The sequence below is a fragment of the Phasianus colchicus genome, chromosome 17 (genome assembly GCF_987193195.1).
Source record: "Phasianus colchicus chromosome 17, bPhaCol1.hap1.1, whole genome shotgun sequence".
NCBI classification, from domain to species: domain Eukaryota; kingdom Metazoa; phylum Chordata; class Aves; order Galliformes; family Phasianidae; genus Phasianus; species Phasianus colchicus.
This window is the reverse complement of record NC_143452.1, coordinates 13825668-13850276: the sequence shown is the minus strand read 5'-3', so window position 1 is coordinate 13850276 and position 24609 is coordinate 13825668. Positions and strand designations below refer to the sequence as shown.

General features: G+C 38.6%; 1 protein-coding gene across 16 annotated transcripts in view; it reads right to left on the bottom strand.

Moving 5' to 3' along the window:
* Window positions 1–24609, bottom strand: part of RIPOR3 (RIPOR family member 3) — a 96069-nt gene that overhangs the window by 41504 nt on the left and 29956 nt on the right. For 15 of the 16 annotated variants that reach the window (XM_090152404.1, XM_090152398.1, XM_090152401.1 and 12 more), the window contains 17 exons: window positions 21848–21926; window positions 21122–21145; window positions 20929–20982; window positions 20105–20254; window positions 19354–19417; window positions 18974–19017; window positions 18180–18305; window positions 16556–16704; window positions 8989–9118; window positions 7347–7925; window positions 5988–6127; window positions 5035–5167; window positions 4180–4288; window positions 2719–2880; window positions 2414–2572; window positions 1166–1368; window positions 827–910 (listed from right to left, as the gene is read on the bottom strand). In XM_090152404.1, the coding sequence (XP_090008530.1) occupies window positions 827–910; window positions 1166–1368; window positions 2414–2572; window positions 2719–2880; window positions 4180–4288; window positions 5035–5167; window positions 5988–6127; window positions 7347–7925; window positions 8989–9118; window positions 16556–16704; window positions 18180–18305; window positions 18974–19017; window positions 19354–19417; window positions 20105–20254; window positions 20929–20982; window positions 21122–21145; window positions 21848–21926 (2389 nt within the window). The remainder of the gene's footprint in view (window positions 1–826; window positions 911–1165; window positions 1369–2413; window positions 2573–2718; window positions 2881–4179; window positions 4289–5034; window positions 5168–5987; window positions 6128–7346; window positions 7926–8988; window positions 9119–16555; window positions 16705–18179; window positions 18306–18973; window positions 19018–19353; window positions 19418–20104; window positions 20255–20928; window positions 20983–21121; window positions 21146–21847; window positions 21927–24609) is intronic. The other variant, XM_031614966.2, reaches the window with a different exon arrangement.

Below are 24609 nucleotides of genomic sequence, written 5' to 3'. Positions count from 1 at the left end.
AAACATTTTGATGAACACTTTTTCAAAGTAAAGACGTGCAAACTAACTCCCATTTCTTCTTGTGTCTGACTGTGATCTTTCTTTACTCCCCTAAGGTATCAGCTTGCACTTATTTTTTCTGAGCATGATATCACTTCTGTTTCATCCTTTCTCTCCTGTTTTAAGGCATTAAAAAAGTGTTAAAACTTTGGTCCCCAGTTCACTGCTTCAGTACTGTTAAATTAGCATAAAACAGTTGGGACCTTCACTGAAAAACTGTGCCATGGCAACACTTGCTTAGCAGATCTGACTTTGAGAGTAAGACTTGCTTTTCGGGCCTATTTTATGGCTATGTTTGTACTATCAATAATCCTTTGAGTGCAAACTTATTACAGACTTGTGGCTGCTCGGTAGATTTAAATCTATTCAGAAACATATCTAATAGCAATACAAATACTATTTTTATTTTCTGACTATTATCAGCAGTTATTAAAATAAGATCAACTGATTTAACTTCTACAGTTAAAGAGTAAGAACTGACTCCGCACATAGGCGACTCCACTGCTCATTCTCCTTCACACCAGATGTCCTCAGTCAGGCACTATCTGCCGTGGTAATGCTGGAGAAACTAGAAAGCACCCCTTCTACCATTTTGCCATGCCTGTCAGATTAAACTGACACACCCCTTCTACCTGCTGCTTTTTAATAACAGCAGTAATATTTTGGAACTCTGGAAGGCAAAGAATTCATTAATTCCAGATAAAAGGAAGATGAAAAAGTATCCCTACCAGATTTAAAAGCAATTTGCCAGACACAGCAAGAAACAAGTAGAGCTATAAATACTTACTCTGAGATTTTTAAGGGCCAAACACGCAGCTTGCTGAAGTCTTGTATCACAGCCAACTAAAACATCAGTGTAAAAAAGGAGAGCCTGAAAGATAAAAAAACAAAAGTTTTATACCTCTCAGTATAGGCAAGCACTCAAATTCAGACCAACACTAACTTTGTTTATCTATGTGAAATTGAATAAAGGTTACAGACAAAATCACCTGAGCACTGACTTGTTTTCAGTTCAAGGTAATAGATTAATGAAGTGCACAGAGGGTAACAGTACTATTTTAAGACAAAACAAATAGCATGCATTTCAGCACCTAATTAGAAAAGCTGAGATGAAGTAAGTTTTCACCTTTTCCCTAAAGTTCTTGTTTGCTGCTGCACGGGAGAGGCAGGATGTGGCTGCTTTGCTGACGCGGTGGTTGTCATCAAGCTGTAAAATCCCAAGTAGCCGCAAAGTCTGCGGTAGAGGCTGGAGCCGATTCAGACGCTTCCCTTTCAATTTTTTAAGGGTCTTCAGCCGTCCAGGGCACTGTAGTTCCTCAATTAGCATCACTGCATGTGAAAGGACTTAACATCACAACATGGCAAAGGAAGACATTTCCACAACAAGATTAACTCCTCTCTAACTCTGCCTCCTTCAGTCACCTGAAGTTGTTCCAAAGGTTATAAGCATGCTAAGTATGGCAGGGAGCAAATCAGGATGACTAACCCTTTGGCAATCCAAAGAAGTGCCTTCTTTCCCTTTCACTGTTTAATAGAGCAGTGACTACTATTTCACAGCTCTAGTTCACAGGTGAAACAAAGCCCTGCTCCTTAACAGACCCAGGTGCATGGAGAACAACGTACAGTGCAAGATATCTCTGCACCTTTGGACATTACAACTACCAGAATATTCCTAAAATAAGGGCGAGACAATCAAGCACAATAGCTCTTTTAAACAGCTCAGAAAGAGCCAGCTGTGTCAGTTGAGAAAAACATGCCTCTCTTCAGAAAAAAGAAATGAGACACTAGATTGGCAATTTGAAGAATATTACAGATCTTTTTCACCAGTGATGCACAAGTCCTCAGCCTCCTCACAGATAAATAATTTCCACCAAAATAAGACTAAAGACGCAGCCAATATCAGGATCATTTTGAAAATAATTTTCTAACACAGACAAAGCTTAAAGTGCCTTCATGCTGGCTAAGTTCAGCAAGACACTGGCTGCCGCTGAGAACTCGTGTTAGTAACCTCTGAAATGTTATTGCTATTATCTGTGTCATCGCTGCGGATACAGTCACACAAAGCTACAGGCAGTTATCCAGTCCTTTAATCTAGATGTAGATTATTGCTGAACCAGTTTTGTTTAAATTTCAGTATATCTCAGAACCCCTCCCCCCCCCCCTTTTTTTTTTTTGGACACTTATGATGAACTTTTCTTTCACACCTGTTTTGTTTCTACCTGGTCAGATGTGAGAGTCAAGCATCTCTGTCCTATTTGTGTTAAAATTGCGTGGTCATAAGAGGAATTAAGACAAATTGGCAGTGCAATGCTGGACTGTTCTCTGCTCTGGAAGTTGATCTGCACCAGTAACCTATGCCTAGTGCTGTCATTACCTTCTTTAGCAAGTCTTCCTACATGTTTTTCCAGGCTGGTAATCTGGTGTTTCTCCAGGTAGCTATAAAATTGGAATAAAGTAACTGGTTCTGTTTGGAGATATGGAGAAGGCAGCAAGCCATCACAAGTGACGATCTGCTCTAGCAATCTTCGCAAAACTGAAAGTAACAGAAAAGAAGAAATGAATAAAGGAAATGTTGCAGAGCAGCCAAAGCAAGATGTTCTTTAAATGTGTAAGGATAATTTTCACTCTTGCGATAAGATTCAACTGAAGCAGCCTTTGGTTCAAGGAGCAGAGTGGTACCTGCTTCTAATTGGCCAGGGTACTTTTCCTTCACTTTGAGCGCCAACGTGTACTTCAGTACGTGACGGAATCTTTCTGCTGAAGCAAAGAAGATACTGCCAGGTTCTGCAACATCACTCCAGATTTTCAGATACTGCTTCTTCTTCTTAGTCTTCTGAATAACTGAAAAATCATATTTTAGGAAGTTAGTGAGATTTAGCAGATTTTGAATTCTACTTGAGAAATTAAGCACCAGGTGGCATATCTAGATACGTGTTCACATAAATTGAATTTGCATTATATAAATGGCTTTGTTCAAAGCTGGAGGTTTGCTGTCTGTATTTTAATGTCTGCAAGCACCCATTTCAGCAAGCTTGGATTGTGGCCTCAAACTGTCACAAGGAGACCTGAATGAGATGCCTTAGCAAAGCTCTGCTGCCCTTTGGATCATCATTCATTTTTCCCTATCATCAGAGTCACATTGCAAAAGAATTTTCTGCGAGTTTAACTGTTTTCACTTCTACCAGCTAGAGGCAGAACTTCCCAGCATTTTAGAGGTTCTTTGTTATGTACCTTCACGTGAGGAAAATATTGAACCTCCATATATAGGCTGAAGGAGACTTTCTTCCATCAAACACTTTATAAAAGCAATATCCTGCAGTTTCTTGGTATCACTTAACCCCTATCATCTCTTCTACACAGGGAGAGGTTGAACTTCTGTTCTGCATTTAGGCCTCCTGCACTTTCACTGTGTTGTGCTACAGGCTCTTCTGAGCCTTGCTCTGAGGATCCCTCTATTTTCACATCCTTCAGATAAGATGTGTCAGCAAATACTTCCAGCTAAAATCTGCATTTTTTTCGCTGCACATTATAAAGATGAGAACAAAAGCCTTCAAAGTCTCCCACTGTGCTCTTACTGTTTTGTTTTCTCCAGCAGTTAATGGAAATAGTAGGGCAGGATCACTGTACACCAAACTACTCTTTGTAATGCACACAAAAGCGAAACAGCTTAGTAAGCTAAGTAAAATAATAAATTTAAAAGATTTTATTAATGCTATTTTGCTGTTCTTTGCAAATTCCATTGTCTGTAACACACCCCTATTTCTAAGACACACCACACCATTCAGCTATTTCATGAGCCAGACTTCAATTTTTTATTTCCTTACAAAAGGAAAACAAATCATGACCTTTGTTTTCTCAAAAAAAAAAAGAGAAAGAAAGAAAGAAAGAAAGAAAGAAAGAAAGAAAGAAAGAAAGAAAGAAAGAAAGAAAGAAAGAAAGAAAGAAAGAAAGAAAGAAAGAAAGAAAGAAAGAAAGAAAGAAAGAAAGAAAGAAAAAACAAACCACCCAGAAATCATCTGTAAGAGCTTTTTAAATTATGTGAATATTTGTAAACAATTTAAAATGAAATCCTGATGTGTCTGGGAAAGCTCAAGTTCTCCCTGTACCTCTCATATCCCCTGGCAATAGGCATTTACTCACTTTCTTCAACAGACATATCCAAGACATCCCCCAGGACTTGCAACTGCTCTGACACTTCTTCCAAAACATTCTCTTGGACAATCTGGGCTACATTTGGTGACCTCAGTTTCTGAAATGCAACATGCTCATCTCAGTAGCTGAAACAAAGGCAGCATCAAGCTCAAGATGAATAAGTATTTGTTTCATAGAAGCACATATCTAAAGTTTGTAAGAAAACACCAGATTCTCTCCAAAGACCACTTCTCTCATCACACCATGGCCTCGTTTCTGAGCACAAAGCTGCTGAGTAGAACAGGATAAGTGATATCCTACTGGAAAAGACTGTCCAGCATTTGAGATTCATGTCTGCTTCATCCACTGAAAACCATGAAGCAGATCAATACTAAAAGTTACACTGTACTCTGCAGGCCATGCAAAGCAGAGCACAAAATTTGCTTTGAGCACTGTAACTGAATTAGTTGATGGACAAGATCTCAGAGAGAGAAATACTCTTTTTTCCCCGAGGGCCACCAGTTTCTTCCTAGATGTAGGGTTTTTTCCATTCACAAAGAAAAAAAATACCAAAACTGTTCACCTGTTATCGACACAAAATTCAACCCAAACCAGCCTCCTGCAGCCTGCTTTGGCTACCAGAAGTTCAAGGAAACCAAGAGGCTGTAAAAAGACAGCAGTTGGATGACATTTGCATGACATCTTCTGTGCACATGCATGTATACAGTGCTGCACTGCTGGAACTCAAATGCTATTCTGAATCTTTCTGCTTTCAAAAAAGAAGCAGCTACACATTCATTTTTATCTGTACTCAAAAATCAACAGCTACACGACAGCCTCTGAATCCCATCAGCTATTTCTTACCTGTAAAAGAGCTTTGCACAGCTTCAGATGAGTTATTAAAAGTACATCTAAGTTGTCATCACCAGTAGTTACATCTCTTGTTTCTGTTTTCATATCACAACTCAAGGACTGAAACATGTTGTCATTGTATGTGCTGTTTTGAAGAGGAAAGAAGGAATTAAAACATGACCTCATATTACCAAATAAGGATGAAGATATGCATTCTCACTAGAGTGCAACCCTCATTTTTGCAAGTTCAAATAAGTTGCAGAAACATAAACCAGGTGGCATTTAAGACACAAAAGCATTTTTTATTGCATTGATAATACTTCTTAGAAAACATGAGGGCTATTTCTAGAACTAGAAATAAATTGCACAACAGTAATATCAGGTCAGCTGCTCCCAAAAAATTCTATTTTGGAGAATCAATAATAGAAAAATGCTTCCAAGAAAGCGCGACTTGAGATAATGGGTCATTTGGGTCAAAACCTGCTGGTTTACTCCCAGTTTGATGACACTGGGAGTGTAACAGCTCTTCCAGGACCAGGTCACAGCTCTGGAACACAAGTTCCAGTGCACATAACTTGGAGAATACAAAAAGAACATTCAAAAAAACAGGTAGAAGAGCTCTGTAAAACATACATAGTTCTCTCCCTCACTAGTGCAGAACTGTTCAAGGTTATCCAGACAATCTTGCTTGTAGTATTCTTGCATATTAGGCATTCCATCACATCCCAAAGGTGTCATTCTCCAATGTTTTTCATATGTTCAGTTCAAGCTTCCTGCTGTTTCAGTCTGGCATTCTGAATTATGAATCTCAGAATATTAAAAAAATAAATTGTTTCTATCTTAGATGTTCACACCTCTATACAATCTGTACTTAGCCAAACATAGTCTATCAGTAAGTGTTCAGGGAATCAGCTTTGCTTTCCCCTTTAGCTTGCCACCTACAACAAAATGCTGCAGACACCTACCTGATACTGGCTGTTCTTACGCTTCCAAATAACGAAACCTCATCAGCACTGCAGTCAGCATTTAAAAAGTTAAAACTTTCCAGCACCGTCTCCACCATTAAACTTTCCACAGATGAATGTTTGTGATGAAGTGTCCTTAGCTTTTGTAGAATAAAGGGAAAAATATTGTTGTTTACAGATATTAAATCATTTTACACGATTTCTTGATTGATTTTTCAAATTGCTCTTAATAACAAACCAATTTCCTTCTTTTTTAATTCTTAACATTTCAACCCAGGCCATTCTATGATACTCTATGATACTCTACGATATCAGGAGAGTTAGTTGTTGGTACACCACTGATCCCAAAATACAGTTGCTGATTAATTTCTCAGCCTGCTTCAACATCTTCATTTGTATTCTTCTTCGTATTTCCACATCTCTTAAGTTTGGTACAAGAGCTGACTTTTCTGTATCTCTTGCCATTAGTGTAGATCTAGAAGTAGCAAACTGAGGGCTCTGCTGCATGAGAGCATAGCATCCATCTTAATTTCAGCTGGGACAGAGTTGTTTTTTTGAATGTCTGTGTGGTGCTTAGCTACCTGTCAAGTTAAACCACAACAGTAGCCAAGAACTTAACATCAGTGTGGATTTCTTGGGGCCACTAACATCCTCCCCCTTGAAAAATCTGCTCTGGGAATATTTGCTTTGTTCTTTTTTTTTTTTAATTACTATAACAAAGGTGATTGCATTGAAGTAGAATGTCAGTGCAGTGCTGTTAATGTCATTTAATACTTCAGATCCCAGATGAAGTCTTACAGCATCCTGTCTCCCAAGTCTGCGCATTGGTCCACAGACTAAGATGCCAAGAAATTTACAATATAGCCCAATGCTTGCAGAAAGCTCTTCGGCAGGATCTTTCCTCTAAATAAAAATTTCCAGCAACATATGGTTAAAAGATTCACTTGACAGATTGAACTGCCTACAAAGACTAGGTGATCATGAGAAATTTTGTGTGGCAAATCAATTAGAAACAAAATACAGGGACTCTGACATGCAGTCCAGATCCTGTTTGTGTTTAACCCAGATGAGCTTCCACTTTGACTACTTGCAGTTTCTTAATTTCTTTTGACAGATTATTGACCTCTGCATAGCATTTGGTCACAATCCCTGAAAGATGCAACACAGTACCATTGTGCAGTCAGCTCTGGAGACTGTCTTTTCTGACTAGTGCCTGACCTCTGGTGGCCAGACTTATTTTTTGGGAACATGCCATTGATATAACCCAATGTCAAACCCACTAGAGGATCGCAAAATTTTTACCTCTTAGGAATAACAGTGATAACTACATCACCTACCAGTGTTAAAACATTACCATACCTTTAATTTATCCCTCAGAGTTAAAACTTGGTATTCCAATTTCTCCAGCTGGGCTTGACCAACACTATGGAATTTTAGCAAATTTAACACTTCTTGGAGAGTCTTGTCAATTGACTTTGTACATCCATCCAGTTTTACATCATTTGCATCATTCAAGCTTTTCTGGCTAATACTTTCTTGTTCTGTGAGATGGCGATTTCTGGTCTGGTTTAAACTTCTACCGTCTTTTCCACGACTCAGAAAACTACATGGGTTACTTGAAAATGTGTCCACACATGGAGTCTTCTTCAGAATATCTAGAGTTGCATGATTTGGAAGAGGATGTTGCTCTTCTGCACAAGTCTCTTGAATAATCACCAATGGCAATGTTCTATGGTCCAGAGCTGGAAGTGTAATTCTGGATTCTGTCCCTCTCTGATCCTCAGAGCTGAATGAGTCTCCTTCACTTGTCTCTGCAGGACTGTGACGTTTACTCCTCTCATGTATACCAAAATCACAGGCAGCCAAGTAACTCAATATGCTAGGAGGCTGAGCTTCACCACTTACATCTCCTTGGTTCTGTCTTTGTTGCAAAACAGACTGCAAGCAAATGTATAAGAAGTGAGCACACATACAACCAAAAAGCATGACATGCCACCCAGGATGAAAAACCATAGTTTCCTGTTCTTAAAAACACATGCACTCAAACTCATTGAAAAAAACACTGGGTCATTCTGCACAGAGGAACTATGCTGCATAGACTGGACAGAGGAAACCATCATAACAGTGTGGTAAGAGCCTATTGAATGAAATAAATTAAGAAGAATGGAACAGTTCTGTTGGAATGGGACTACAAAGATCAAGTCCAATTGCCTGACCACTTCAGGGCTAACCAAAATTTGAAACATATTATTAAGGGCATTGTCCAAATACTCCTTGAACACTGACAGGAATGGGACATCAACTACCTTGATGGGAAGCCTGTAGTAACTCAAGTAATAACTACATGTTATCAGATGAAAGTTACCAGGACAAGAGTAAAACTGGATTGGAAAGAATATGTTGCAAAGCATCTTTCTTGTTGCATCAGCTCAGGACAAGACGTGAATGCAATGGTTAGAGGAAAGATTCATTTTTAAGAGTCCAGCATACCCTACATGTAAGCCTTTCTAATGTTGACAACACATTCTGCTGCCTTAGTGAGGTGCCAAAAGTGACTTAGACCTGATTTTATGAGAATGTATATATGGTGTTATCACTTTTTAAGATCTGTAGATTTTTTCTACTCCCTTGGGCAACACCTGGCAAAAAGTAAAGTCGAGGAAGAAGGCAGTTAGTTTTACACAGTAATTCTAAGACAGTGTTCTGCACTAAGGCTACTGAGACTGGTTCCTAGTGCAATTCCCACCATAGAGTATTAGAACGTGTGCCCACATCCCTACCATTCTGACTGCCAAGAGAAATATTTCACAGGGATTTCATTTCTTCTACAGAATCTAAAATGAAGCTCCAAGTAATAGGAGTAAAAATAAAAATAACCCACTCTGGCTCTGGAATGTCATGTTTTCACATTTCTGAGTGTGATCTTCAACAGCCTAATCAAATCTTCAAATCGTAGATTCCAGATCTATGCTTTGCATTTTGCTTTCCTCTGCATACTCACCGGGTAGTACTTTTCTCTGAAGCTGGGAGTATTTGGAGGGGTCCAGTTGTATAAAGAGCTCTTCCTGCTACCCACAGAAAACTTGGCAGTGGTTCCAGGAGACAAGAACAGGTTCTCTGCATCAAAGGGGCTGTAGCAGAAGATACAAAGACCAACCTGTCAGTAAGACCAGAAAGTACAACTATGCTTAGCAACAGGAACAGCTGTTAGGATTGGAATTGTGACATTTAGTAAACAACAGAAGGAATAAAGGGAAAGAAAGACTGACTGCCTCTTTGACCAGTATCTTTGACCACACCAGCTGAAAAAGAAATAGGCAAAAATCCTGCTCATCATATACAAAAATCAAAACACCTTTTAGACAGAAACCTGCACCTAGTCTTTGGAAGATGAGTTCAACAGACCGCAAAGTCTGATGAGTTTTCTGTCCTGCTGCAGTTTCCTACATAGACACCAGCGCTGGCAAGTACAGCACAGAATGCTTTCTGATAGACACTGGACAGCTGGTGAGACATGCACACCATATCAGATAGAAAGGAAACAGAAAGTAGTACTATAAAATGGCTGCATTTAGCTGTACAATACGGAGCCACTTTAAGTCTGAAATCATCCAAACACTATTGAGGACTGACTGATTTCAGGCAAATGAACTTCTGCTCTCTAACAATAGCTGAAAGGCATTGCTCCACTCCTCTCCAACTTTTCATGTAACACATGGACAGTAGCCTCCAGTGCAATGCACCACTGTCTTCCTCAGCATGGACATACCACTCCATGAGCTAGCCTAAAACAGGTTAATTGGCTAAATTAACCAGTGTCACCCAGCTGGGGTTCATCAAACAGGCCAGTTCCATGGATTCACGTTAACCACCATCTGTATTGTCTCAATATGCAGAAAATAAATCTGGTTTCTGACAGAAAGAGCCTATTAGTCAAAGCCTACTATGTTTACTGAGGGAAGCAAATTACTTCCATCCATGGCATTTCTTAAGAAGAGACGCAGGGATCCTTTCCTCAGATTTTTCATTTTTAGCCTTTAATGCATCAATGCAGTAATGCAAAGTGGTGCTTAGTAGGAAAGGGACAAGAATAACAAGGTAAATCATCTTGCACTTTTGACAGTCACTAGAACCCTCTAGCAAAACACAGATACCCTGCAGAAAAGCCCACTGTTAATGCAGGAGAGCAAGTCGAGAGTGAAAAGGGTGAACGAACACTGGAAACAATGAAATCTACTCTAAAGCATCTACTATCTATTGCTTTTAAGCTCTGTAAGTATGATCGATCATTTTGTTCCACATTCATATAGCAAACAAAGCATCATACTGGGACAGATCTAAGAATCCATCTCACTCAACATCTTGACATTTTCAGAAGTCAGAACAGAAAAGCCTAGGAAAGAGAGCGACTAGAATAGGCCATCCCCCAGACACATACTCAAGTTTAAGGCAAGTCAAAGCTTAAACATGTCATATATCTGCAAGCAGACTCGCCGTTAATAGTTACTGGGAGACGCTTTTACTTAGCTTGTCTAAATGCTTCCTGAAATTACACAGAATCACAGAATGTCAGGGGCTGGAAGGGATCTCCAAAGATCATTTAGTCCAATTCCCCTGCTGAAGCAGGAACACATAGATTAGGTCACACAGGAATGAGTCCAGGTGGATTTTTAATCTCTCCAGAGAAGGAGACCCCTGGTCTCCGGGCAGCCTGTTCCAGTGCTCTGTTACCCTTACTGCAAAATTGTTTTTTCTCATATTTATGTGGAAACTCCTATGCTCCAGCATGCACCCATTGCCCCTTGTCCTATCACTGGATGTCACTGAGAAGAGCCTGGCTCCATCCTTCTAATACTCACCCTTTACATATTAATAAACATTAATGATGTCACCTCTCAGTCTCCTCCAAGATAAAGAGACCAGCACCCCCAGCTTTTCCTTATAAGGGAGATGTTCCACTCCCTCAATCATCCTTGTGGCACAGTGCTGGCTCGCAGTCATCATGCTGTGCACCAGGACCCCGAGGTCCCTTTTTCCTATGCTGCTCTCCAACAGGTCAGTCCCAACCTGTACCGGTACCTGCAGTTGTTCTTGCCCAGAAGCGAGACTCTACATTTGCCTTTGTTATATTTCATTAAATTTCTCCCCACCCAACTCTCCAGCCTGACTAGGTCTTGCTGGATGGAGCAGAGCCTTCTGGTGTGTCAGTCACTTCCAGTTTTGTATCAACACAAAATTGCCAACATAAACCCTCTGCACAGGTTAGAAGCACGCAGAAGTTCCATTATTTAAGTTGAAATGAAGAACAAGTCCTTTGATCATCCTCTATAGCCATGTTGTTTGAAGTAGAAGCCAACCATTTCCTTTTCATGCTCCCCACAGCCTACCATATACCTAAACAGTATTATCCATCAACACCTTTCCAGGCCTGAAAAAGCTATTTAGCTTCTTGAGATAAAGGTGACTCTATATCTCTCTGATCACCTTTGTTGTCTCCATTCAATTTCTATACTGCCAAACACATGTTGCTCTTTAGTTATGACTAATTACAATATTGGCACTAAATACACAATGTTTAATGCCATCATTAAGGATAACATTGATGTAGTTTGTGACACTCCTTTAGCTTGCCTCAGCACAATTACAAGGCTTCAGCATTCAGGTCCAAAACACATATGCCCAGCCTGACCTTGAAGGGGTTCACAATTCATCAGAGCTCAGGTTACCTACATTTAACCTCCCATGACACAGAAGCTCCTCAGAAGAGGCTCCTCAACCTTACCAGTGCACAGATAATAGCGAGATAAATGTTATCAAAACCCCTAATCGCAGGAAGGGTGAAACACTTGGTATTTCCACTGTTTTATCATCCTTCCACATATTTTTATTAGTTGCGTACAGAGAAATGTCCCTGAAGTACATTCTTAGACAAATGTAAGTAATCAGGCAAAACACTAAAGAGTTGAACTCAACTCGGTCTTCATCTCCAGAGGTTTTGAGTTCCTTTCTCTCACTGCCAGGACAATATCGTAATGAGTCTCTGTCCACTCATTCTGTGCATTAAATATCTTCAGGGCCAGGAAGGCACTTGGTGGATAGATGCTTGGATTAACATGAGCCTGAATCCACAACAGTTTTGGTTGAACGGATTAAGCTTACTTATTAACAGAGCACAACATTCATTTTTTTCCCCCTCCTTATTGAACGTATGTGAAAACAACAATGCAATTTTAACAGAGTGAGCATGGTTTGGCTTCTACGATTCATCAAAGCATAATGAATACAAACGTCAAGGCTAGTACAGCTTGTTATAGGACATGCTTTGAAACATCATTTGCCTTGAAAGCACAGCAATACATTGGACTGCTGCCTAAAGATACCCAGGTGAGTATTTACTCACATAAGCTTTTATCCATATGAGAAAACTGGCAGTAGGGATGTAAAAAACCACCTCCAACAAAATAAACTCATATTTCCTTTTAATTTTTGTTTTCGTCTTGCTCCAGGAACCTTTGTGAATCTGGCCAGCATATATCTAAAGCAGGCTGATATCAGAGGAGTTATTCTGGCTGGCTGGAGCCCTTATATTTCAGCACAGGGCACTAGCTGAAGTTTCCAGAAGAGAATACAGGCTTTCCTTTTGTCATTCATGAGTGAGGCTTCAGGCTGCTGTTTATGTTGGTGGAAAAAAAACAAAAAACACCACACTAATGTATTCTGCCAAACTAGCTAGCAAAGCAATTCTGTAATAGGCCCAAGCTCATTCATGCTCCTCATGGCATGATCTACAAAAGAGTTGAAGGAACTTTTATCAGGGGCCATAAGATTAGTCTAGTCAAAGAAAATACACATTTGAAGTAGAAGAGTGATGTACGTTTCAATCTTTTTTTGCAAAAGAGGTCCACATTGAAAGTTTGCTTTTCAGGGATGTTTGGGCATAGCAGATAGATTTGTTCAGTTATTCTTACACAAAAGAAACAGGCATTACTTTGAGTGGTCCCTTAAAATAGAAATACCCTCAATTACCACCATCCAACTTCTTTTCTGTAAAGATCTTCATCAGACAGGTTGTAAAAGTGGAGAAGCCTGCCAGTTCTGTGCAAAAGTGCTCTGGAGAATCTACTTGGTAGAGTACCAAGGCATTTCACAAGACGAAAGCACAGCAGAGACGCACAGTTGGAATATTCTTATAGACTAAGAAATTTCCAAGTGGGGATTAATGCCCAAAGAAAGTGCATCACCACTAGCCCTGCTCCCAGCTCAGATGTTGCCAACTCTAAAAAGCTGTGGACAGCTTCCAAATGCCATAGTAGTGCTCAACTTTGCTGGTCCAAAGTTACAGTGTAAACTGTGAGGTAACGCCAGAAAGTCAGAAATACTATTTGCTTTGGAGACTTAAGCTATTATATGATCAACCATGTTTTTATATATATATATATATTTATATATATCTCCCAGAATAGGAAGGTGTTTTCCTCATAGAGTCCTTTTAGAAGAAAAACTTAAATATACATTTATGCAAGTTACTGACAGTTAGGAAAGGCAAGTAAATACAGCAAATTTTAACTCAATCCATCTGTTACAGCAACATTTATGTGGGTAAACAGACAGATTTTGCAGTGATCTCTTTCAAACTCTACCTGAAGCATGCCATCATTCAGTACAGCACTTAGAGAACTAGGTATAAAATCTGGTTCTACCCTAATAAAGAACATCCTCTTTACTCCACAAATACATCTCCTTAAGACTGAAGACTTGAAGTCATAGGGAAAATGACTTCCCATGTAAGAAAAGAACCTCTGTAAACACTGTTCTACTTGTAGTTATTTCTGCCTGAAATTTTCTAGAGGTCTTTTGATGATTTTTATATCCAAATTAAAGGAGGAATATTTGGATGTGTGTGTTTGTTGACTGGGTGGGGAGGAAACAAACAAGGAAGGCATCAGAAAGGCACCCCTTTGCTAGGGACATGTAGGAGCCCATGAAGTCCCCATGCCCTCTTCTCTCCCTTCTTCACCAGTTCTAATATACGAAATGTTAAAGAAAATCAACCAACTGCCCTTCATTTAAAAAGCCTTTCATTAAAAAAAAAATTACATATTTAACATTAAAAAAAAAAGTTATGCAGCTTGCAACATCTTCACCCTATGTACTTTTCAGTAACTACTACTAATACGTCTGCTTCCAGATTCAAATGAGCATACACACATCTTGCTATAACATGGAGGTTCACATGGCATATAATGCACGATCACAGCAAGTTTCTGGAGCAGGGCTTTGTTATCCAAGCAATTAGTGACTTAGCTTCTCAAATAAATAACAGAGGCTTCAAAAGTTCAGACCAGCTGCAGCACTTCACTAAAACATATTGAGATACCAATGTTAGCTCTCAGGAGGAAAAAGTGTAATAAACAACAGGTATAACAACTCCGCTGTGCAAGTTTATTTCTCATTGACTTAGAGCAGCATGTGCATTTGAAAACAAATTTCATGTTACTGCCAAACCTTATGTTTCAGCCCAGCTGCATTTACAGATAACAGAATGGGTTTTCAAGAACTGCACTATACACAAAAATTCAGAAAACAGTACATTTATCAATAAAGCTCTTATTTCCCCTCTACCAGAAAAATCAGCATGAAAACTGTCTCTCGACCCCTGAATAGGAAGTGCACCAGAAAGCTTTCATATGGCATTTGTTCTGGTAGCTTAAAAGGCAGTAGCAAAGTTTAAGTCAAATAATGGATCCAGAAGTAATTAAAAGTAGAAGTATGGTATTAAAACTTGAAAGTTGAGTCTGACTGTAAAACACATTCAGTTACTTTATCCTAATGGCAGGCAACTGCTTCTTTCTGAGAGATCTATTTGGCAGACCACACACTAAAAGCATTTAAAAACTTTAAATTATGTGATTTTTGAAGAAGAAAGAAACTACCTAGGTCAGAGAAGAGCTGTGTAAAGCTGAGCCATGGATAAGCCTGTCCTGCAATACATTGCGTCATGCCCTTCCTAATCTACACACTGCTTGTTTTCTGCTTCCCCTGGAAGGAGTCTAGATCCACAAGTCATAACAAGTTGGCCTTTTCAGAAGGTTTGTTATTATAAGATGTGACCAAAGTCTTCTTAGACATGTTGGGCTGGGAAGAACTGAGAACTGCAGTAAGCCAGATACAAAAATACAAGTGAGGGTAGCCCTTTAATTGAGCACTTCAGTAAAATGGCTAGACTTAATCCCTGACTGGTACCAACAGAAACAGGTTAATAATTTTGATTTGTTGCAGTGAGTCTGTCAGTATGTTCCGACAGTCCCAAACCTTTAGTGGTTGTCAGTTTCCCAAGAAGCTGGCATTCTTTTCCCAGTAACAATCATCTGATCTGCTGTAAGCTTAGAGTGACATAACTATTTTCCACTTAAGCTAAAAAAAAAAACACAGGCAACTTTACATCAGAGTATTCATATATACAAAACTCTCACAAACCCAGGAAAAAAAGCCAGTTGTTAACCAACTGTAAGATTTTTCCTCACTCCTTCAGAGATTCTCAGGAAAAGAGAGTGACTTTAATATTAAAAAAAAATGTCTTATTAAGTTCAAGGAGTTATCACACAATATGAAGATATCACAGTCACAAATCAAAAAATATCAGATACTGCTGCTGGGAAAGGGCTACGTTAGGGTCATCATACATCCATTCAGTCATAGCCAAATTGAGCAAGAACAGAACATACAGCCTGGCAAGACTGCAGTGGTACACACAAATAAGATGACACAGCAAAAGTAACAGTACTACCTTGAAGATCTATAGTGGTGTGATTAGAGTGAGGAATAAGTTCCAGTGCAGCATCCACAAAAGCAAGAATTTAATAACATCAGTAGTCCAGTACAAAAAAGTGCAAATGTAAAGTTTGAAACAGTTTAACAAGTCACAGGCACAATGAAAATAACCAATTGTTTTAAATTTGTCTCCGTAACCAAGTTTCCCTGCAGTGCAGAAACAAGCTTTACATCAGTAACTGTGATCATAGTGCAAATATGAAGGTGTCAAGTATTTAGAAAGGTTCATTTTGTAATGATTCTTGGCCTGGTAATAGCGACTGTCTTAAATTTCAACTGAATATCTTTTCAATTGTGCCTAGAAGCTTCTATTTTCAGTTTCTTTTCATCATATTTAAGATTATCGCTCATGTTTTATAGACATACGTACATCGCTTCAGTATGCATGCAGCTAGAGTTGGACACTCAAAGTAGTAGTAAAACGAGGTAAAAAAAAAAATCAGCTCTTGTGGCTAGCCATGGTTGTGATTACATTAATAACCGATAACAGAACTGAAGCATCACAGAAATAGGTTCTTTCCCTCCACGTCCCTAGAGAGTGGACCCACAGAATCAGAGATCAGGCCTAGTAACTGTGGTTGCTGTGAGGAAGCACAAGGCATCTATCTATCCCGCACCTGCTCTGCGAATAGAAAGAGAACTATGATGTTGAATGCTGCTCAGTGACATACTTAAGAGCCTTTTATTTATTTCATTTTTTTTTTACTCCAGCTTTTTTAATTTTAAGATGTACTTACTTCCAGAGGACTTCCAACTGTAGCTTGATAGTACCCAGTTCAGTTATATCCACAATGATTGCTTGAGGCTTGGTTGTAAAGAAGTTTATGCTGTCACATGTCACGACACCAACTAGAACTGTGGCTAGTCCTCGCAGTTCTGTCACCTGCTAGGACAGACAAATATATCCATTTTTATCTCAAAAGACAACCCTAAGAGTCATCTGCATGGAAAGGAAATCATTCCTGGCTCAGATCTGCTCAAATGCCCACAACAAACTTAAAGCCCTGATCTCTGATCCTAAACTGCTGTGAGCCAATATTCCACAAAGAATATGCCATGGATTGTTCACAAAAAAAAAAAAAGAGGTTCACAAGTGGAGGAAGACAGAGCTGTACAGTATTTCTAAACGGAAAGAAGAGGACAGCACGAAAAATATTGGTCAGACTTTCATAAGTCAACGAAAAGTGTAAAGCTTTGTATTAGCTCTTCCAAAACAAAGTGATTTTCTCAGAAAAACTTGTATTGCTTTACAACTATTATGAGAAAACTGCCTCTCAATTACCCTCTCACCCCATCTACATCACGCAGTGGCACCAAGAAAGGTGTCATACGGATACCTCTAAAGGCTGTCTTGGCAAGGTGACAAAGTCTAACTAAGGAAACTAAGTTCTTGTAGCCAGTAAGAAGGGAAATACTGCAATAGCTCTTTTAAAATAGCTACCAGAACTGGAAACTATGCACTAGCACAGTTTCCTAGTAGGACAGGATCCAGCAGAGTCTTCAATCTCAGCTACTTTTAAGTTGACAGGAGTCATGCATGCTGCGTAGTCCAGCCCATGAAAGATGCCAGATTACATTGGAAATACTGTTTAAGGATTAACTCCACCTGCTAGGTACATGCCAGAATCAATGCCAGTGGCAGCCACACAAGGCTATATGAAGACCACAAGCTTCCCTCAAGGAATGCCCAAAAAACATAACCTATATATCACAGAGCACTACCACTAGTCCCTTATTATTAAGGGCATGACCACTTTAGATGTGCTTTATATCTTTCTTTAGACATTTGATAACTCTTTAAAGTACAGTTTGTACCAGCATGTAAGCGTCATTGGCTCTTTGCAAACATGGAGAATCTCTGCAGTAAAATAAGACAAAAGAATCCGCAGCACACCCACATAAGGGGACACTGGAATTACACATTTAATAGTGCACATGTGAGGTAATATATTTTCCTTATACCGATTTTTCATTTTCAGCAGAGAACAGATCCCAAAGTACTTAATTTTCCACATGGGTGATACAAGCACTACACACATACACATTTGAGTTTCTACATCTACACTTTAACTTGCAATATCCTAGATTTGAACCCAGGATTTTATTTTAAACATACGCACCAGACTCCAGAACATGGGAAAGTAGAAGCACTACTATTGCTACCAGTGCTAGGAGTACCAAAAGAAAAACAGACAGAATGCTGTTCAATACATTGAAAATTGAGTAACTGCCATTTTTACATGTCCAGGAAAAGAAAATTACTTAAGTGCTTTGACAAACACATGGTAGGCTAACAGGTAAAGCAGTATGGCAGAAGACCTATTAACACACTGGTTCCAACCCAACCATTATACACCACACCTTGATTTCAAACGGCTCATGGAGATTGGGTATAAAGATCTTTTCTTCTTCATCCCATGTTTGGCTGTCATCAGTCTCGATCTTGCCTTTCAACCTCCATTTTTGGCGCCCCAGTCGCACAGAAACCTGGAAATCACAAGGATAAAGGATGTTAGGTCAGCATATCCCAGAACATTCTCTTCATACTGTAAGTCTCAACTCTGCTCCAAAACTGCAGAGGCAAAGTTGTTCCTTTGATCATTATGTATTTAGGAACTTGGATAAAAGTAGAAAACTGGAGACAAAGGTTCAGGTTGTAAGTTTTAACATCTCCGATCAATGCCTAGTTATATACTACATCCACTTCAAAAGACCTTCAAAACTGCTGTATATGCAGTGCAGAGGTGCATTGGAATTGATTTACAATCCTGAGAAGTAGCAGAGGAACTCTACGAAGTACTAAGTTGCACTGAAATTATACCATGGGCAGTCTTCCTAGAAACAGGCAGCAACTGTTACTTAATTCTAAGGCAACTTTGAAGACCTACCAGGCTTATATTAATAGACAATCACTGCCGTCTTTCAAATCCTCTCATAACATTTAATTTACATCCTTCACTACTCAATCTCAAGCCAGAGTAACCAGTGAATATGCCAGGGCCCTGCCCTCATCAAGATAGGGCACAGTTCTACCATAGCCCATTTCCCACTTGTCTTCTACACGCTGTACCCTTGCTCTCCAGTTCCTCAACTACAAATTCACAGCAATAACAGAAAGGACAAAATAATCATTAATGAATCACTATATACTGCACCTCATACTGGTCACCTGGGCAGAGACGTGCAAATCCCACCAAGCCTGAAAAGAGAAAAAAGCTCCTAATATTTGAAGAGTTTTACAGTGTCCCAACAAAGCCTCAGTAGCTCAGTCAATATCTCCTTGCACTTAGCCTCATGCAGAAGCTACCCCATTGGGCCAAAACAGCTTTTGTACTCAAATATAAAATAACATTCTAGATCTGTTTTACAGCACTGAAGTAAACAGAGCTTCACCAAAAATTCTGGTCAGGGTCAGATATAGAAAACCACTGGAAGCAACTCACATTAATTTTGGGTTTCCTAGGTAGAAACCTGATTTGTTTAGAGTCTATTTATTGAACTAATGAGTCTTGAAAGAAATGTGACAAGAACATACCTTTCATCTTCAAGTGAAACTCTCCTAAATGGACCTCTAACGCCCCTTCTATGAAACACATGTCCTAAAAGAAAGATTGAACAGTCAACTAGGACTGAAAAGCAGAGTGAATATAGTAGCTCCCTTTCCATACATGTCATGTTCTTATGCTATCTTTAAATGGCTTTGGCTTATATTTTTTTTTATATAACAGACTAACACTTGCACTAGTGGAGGTCAATGGAGAGAACATTCATACTACTGTTAAGATTAAGATAGAGTGGAACTTTTAATCAGTTCATCTTCACTTACTTTCCACTGCTTGTTCTATAAAAATAGCATAACTTACACATTTTGAATCCAATACTCATCACATTACTTCCAATGGAAGTCACGATGGACATCAACATTACAGCAGAAATGCAATGAGTTTTTCATTTGTCTTCATAGAATCATAGAATAGAATCATAGAATCACTCTGGTTGGAAAAGAGCTTAACGATCATTAAGTCCAACTGCAACCTAACCATACTATCCTAACTCCAACAACCCTCTGCTTCATGAGAACTTGAAGCCAAACAAAATCAGGGAGGAAACCAGAGCTTTGCCTGAAAGGTATTTATCTCATGAGTTTCAGTTTGCATTATGTACTGTATTTTAGTCACATGTTAAATTTCTAAATCCCCATTACTGGAAAAGACATCAACAGCTCCCGATGCTTTCTTTGCTAAGCAACAGTCAAGTCTTCGTTACACAGTAGTGGCATTTCCTACCTCTGTACACTCCTGAAAGTTCTTATAGAGCTCCACTAGGCTCTCCCTGGAGGCTTTGGTGGAAGGAGACAAGGAAAAGGCATGTTTCATATTAGTGGCGCCATCTCGTAGTCTGCACTGGATACAATAAGCTTCATAGAGTTCTTCTACCTTTAAGATTTGTGGATAATTTCAATAAGGAACATTGTCAGTCTTTAATGGAGGGGAAAAAAAAGAAAATAGAAGACCCACAAACAAAACCCTTTATCTTAGTACTGCAACATGCTGCAACTCATGCATTTTACATATTGGTAGAAAGGTAACAGTTTGTTTATACTCCTGAGAACAAAGAGGAGGGGATACTGAGAAATAATTTGCTCTACAATTATTAGACTAGAAGACAGGAAGTAGAGTAACACCTTGTTAACGGCAAAATTACTCACAAAACAGGAAGCTGATTCTCTTAAAACACATTAATATACCTACAACTTTAGCTATGTCTAAAGAGAGATTTAATTCCTTTAGAAACAGACATGCACGTTTCAAAGGTGATGGGGGATAACATACAAATGTCCTAGAAGCAGAAGTACTTTGTGGAAAAACTGGTTGAGTACACAAATTGGTTTCACAGGCAAACTCAGGTTGGGCTGAGGCAAACATTCAGCCTGAACAGAAACATTCAAGAAAATAAATGAAAATCCCCTTCTTCCATAACAGAGTGGTTACAGCTTTCAGAAAGTATCCAGTATCATTTATCTTTAGAGAAACTATAATCAAACTATTTTCTATTCAGAGAGTTTGTTTATATAGAAATGTCTCACACATACAAGACAAAATTCCCTTACTTTGCTTATGTGGAACTCCAGTTTTCTAATGTATCTCTCCACAGAGCGAATTTGCTTTTGAAGTAGGTAGGGAGAAAGAGAGAGAAAGAGAGAACAAACTTGATTAGATTTTTCAGTATTTCCTAAACATGTCTTTAAGTAACACAGTAAGCATTATTACTTTTTCCATTTTTGCAGTATTCACAATTCTTACCTTATCAAGGTCATAGTAGAAGGCCTGAAAGACAAATAGCACAAATTGAACAGGAAACCACATCTTTGTATTAAATTAACAACTTTTTATATTTATGATGGAGCTCACCATGCATTTAATCTAGATGCACTAAATTAATATGTATTGTTTACTACAAGGAGACAGCCCAAAAACTTTAGAAGTAGTCTCGTTTTCTGTGTGTGATTGGTTTGCTTTCCCAACTCCACCACAGCTGCTTGAATTGAGACAGCAGCCCTCTCACCTTTAGATGTAAAAATGACTTGGATGTGGTCATGGCACATAGGACTTTATTTTTTTACCTATCATTTCCCAAATGAAAGAAATTTGGATGTGTGAGTTCTCTCTTCATTAGCACTGTTGCTGAAGATACTTCTAGGGAGTTGTGAATAGATCAGAACCTATGCTGCTAAGATACATTTATCAGCTATTAAAAACAAAGTGTGGTCTTTCTACTTCAGACTTGAGGAAATAAAACCCTAGTAAGAAAAGGAGTGGGATCTAAACAACAAAGGTGGATGCTGAAAGAGGGAAATTTCAAGCTTACACCTAAACATAATTTGCTCCAGAAATTCTAGATTGTGATGATTTGCTGGGTCTCACCTCAGTGCTTTAACTAGAAAACCCCCAAGAGTTCCAGATGTGAGAGATATCACCTATTTTTGTGCCAGCCTTTTAAAATTCATTTAGTTATTAAGATCTACGTACCAATCTGGAGTTCCTTTTTGTATCTTTGTGTCGATCAGAGAGATAATCCAACTCAGCCTGATGTGCTTCTAGATACTCGCTGGAGAGAAAGAAAACCAGAAGCATTACGTTTTTCTGGTATATTCATTATGATATCTTCTCAAAGATTTTTTTTCAGTAGAATGTTAAAAAACATATTCCTTCTCTAGAAATTCCCTTTTCTTCTCTAGAGGAATGAATGGCCTTACAGATGGACATAGATCAACAGATGAGGAAGGGCAGTTTCCATTGGTAATTATTTGTTCTCAATGCCAAGTTATTCCTAGAAGATCAAGGGACAGATATATAGAAGCACCTGTAAAAGAGAAACCTACAGCCACTAAAATCTCAGAATACTTTTTTTGAGGTAGAAAAATCAGTTCATTTGTTCAGCAAGTCTTTTCTTACAGCTATGGAGGAGTAAGTCTTCATCAACCAACCCCATCTTAAAAAAAAAAAAGTAACCTGCAGCATTAACCACTTGCATTACAGAATGAAACTTACAGAAATACACTGTATGCAAGGTAGAGCAGATATCATCTACTTTTTTTAAGTATGCAGAACTGAATACCACCTTCTAGAATGCTAGACAACTCTTTAATGAAACTGTCACTTTTTCCAGAGCAGGAACTATTTTGCAAAGTGTGAAGAACTTGATGCCAGTTGGCTTCTTTACAGCTGCTTGCATGCAAAGGTTGGCCCTTAAGAATTCTTATAAGGCCTTTAACTATTTCTGCTGAGAATATCTCCTTCCAATTTTCCTCTCATATTTAAAAGGGAATTAAAGCCACTTGGTATATACTACATAAGACACAGTTACAGAGCAGTTAAAATAATATCACATTAGTCAACTACACTTCAAGTTAGCTTTGATGCATTTGATTTTCCTACTGTTACAAGATCAGATCACCCAAGATACTCAATGGCAGAGCATCCAGCTGCCTGCTCTTCACACTTGTCCATTAATAGCTCACTGCAGGAACATCCAGCACTGCTGGCAGGAAAGTTTGTTTTCCTTTTAGGAGAGCTTTGTCACTTTTAGGTTAAAGCATGTTAACACTGCCAGATTGATGGAATGGTACCCAGATGGTTAACAGAAAAGTTATTTGCTACAACTATTAAGAAAGAGGCACATATAACATTCTGTACTAAAAATTCAAGTTACTCCAGCACCAAGCAGTCTTAATCTGTATCTACTTAAAATTTGGACTTCATATTGCCATTTGATACAGTTGTTTTCTGTAGGTTACTTTAGTCAATTAGTTAGCTACTCAGTTTTGGCAGGAGTCTGATCACATGGCGCTCTTTGCAGAACTGGGAACAAACTCTGATCCACTTTATAGTTTCTCCTCCCTAAGCTGTGCTAAAATCTAAACTCTGCAAAAATATTTAATTCCATTATTTGTTTTAAATCTAAATTCTAATAAGACATCTACTGATTCTTTTATTTATTTTAGGACCAGGACTTCACAGTTCTTTATTGGAAAAAAAAAAAAGTGACACTTGTGAGCATGTAAGTTATTAGAGTGCTTTTCATGCTCTTAAGAAAACTATGATCAGAATTAACACAGTAGAAGAGTTCCGAGGAAAACAAAAAAATACAGGAACAAATTTCACAGGATGCCAGCAGGGAAAAGTTACAATTTCTGCAAATCCAAGGGATGCTATTTTATCTTCTAACAGCAGCCTTAGAGCATAAATGAAGTTCCTACAACATTAGACCAGGTTCACTGACATCAACTCCAATGATTTAAGATGTATATTTTCATATAGTAAGGTCTGAGGGTGCAGTTTAAAGTTTAGGCACTGGTGGAATCAAAGATGGACACAAATGGCATTTTATCACCACATTTATTACAGTCTGTAATACCAAGAATGCAAGCTCACCCATATTTTATTTGCCATTTAAGCGCTGAGTAATATCAGCATTTCAGTGATGAAACTGACAGCTTCCTCAAAGCCAGAACACCCCAAATTCACACTGCCAGCCCTCTTTGATTTCTGTTATGCCTGCTGCATACACCCATGTCTGACAGACAGAGAGAACAGACAAATTGGACCTTTCATCCTTTTTAGTCAAATTCATACTAATGCAGCATTGTCCGTGTGGTCAATTATGATCAAACCTCTGAAACAGTACTAGCTTTAAAGCAATAAAATTGAAGTAAGGAGCTTAATCTTGTTAGTACTTCCATTGGAAGATGGGGTTATAGTATAAGATTTGTTTCATCACCTCAAGTCAACTAAGTTTTTCAGATGGATCTGCTTAGACCTTTACCTTACAGCAGCTCTATATCTTATGTATCATGTTATCAGCATAGAGATAACAGAAACAGCTCATGAATAGCTCCTCTTCTAGAAGCTTTCTTCAAATCACCACCAAAATCCAGCTGTCCTATCCCTCTTAAATTATCTTCTTTATCCTCAGGCTTTCTGCTTCCTACTCTGAAAGCCTCCCTTTCTTGAGATATCTCAGTTGCTCCAGAAATAATAGGCAATTTCCCAACAAAATTTTACTTGTCACTGATTTTTTTTTTTTTTTTTTTTTTTTTTTTAAGAAGCATAACAAACAAGGAACAAACAAAAAAACAAAAACATCAGAGAACCTAGAACATTTTGTTTGTGAGCAGATTGGCTCAGCACAAATGAAAGCGTTGTCTTCCAAAATTTCAATCCAGTGCCTAGAGAAGTTACTACGAAAATTTAAGTATGGCAGATGGAGACACAGAACAACATGATATACA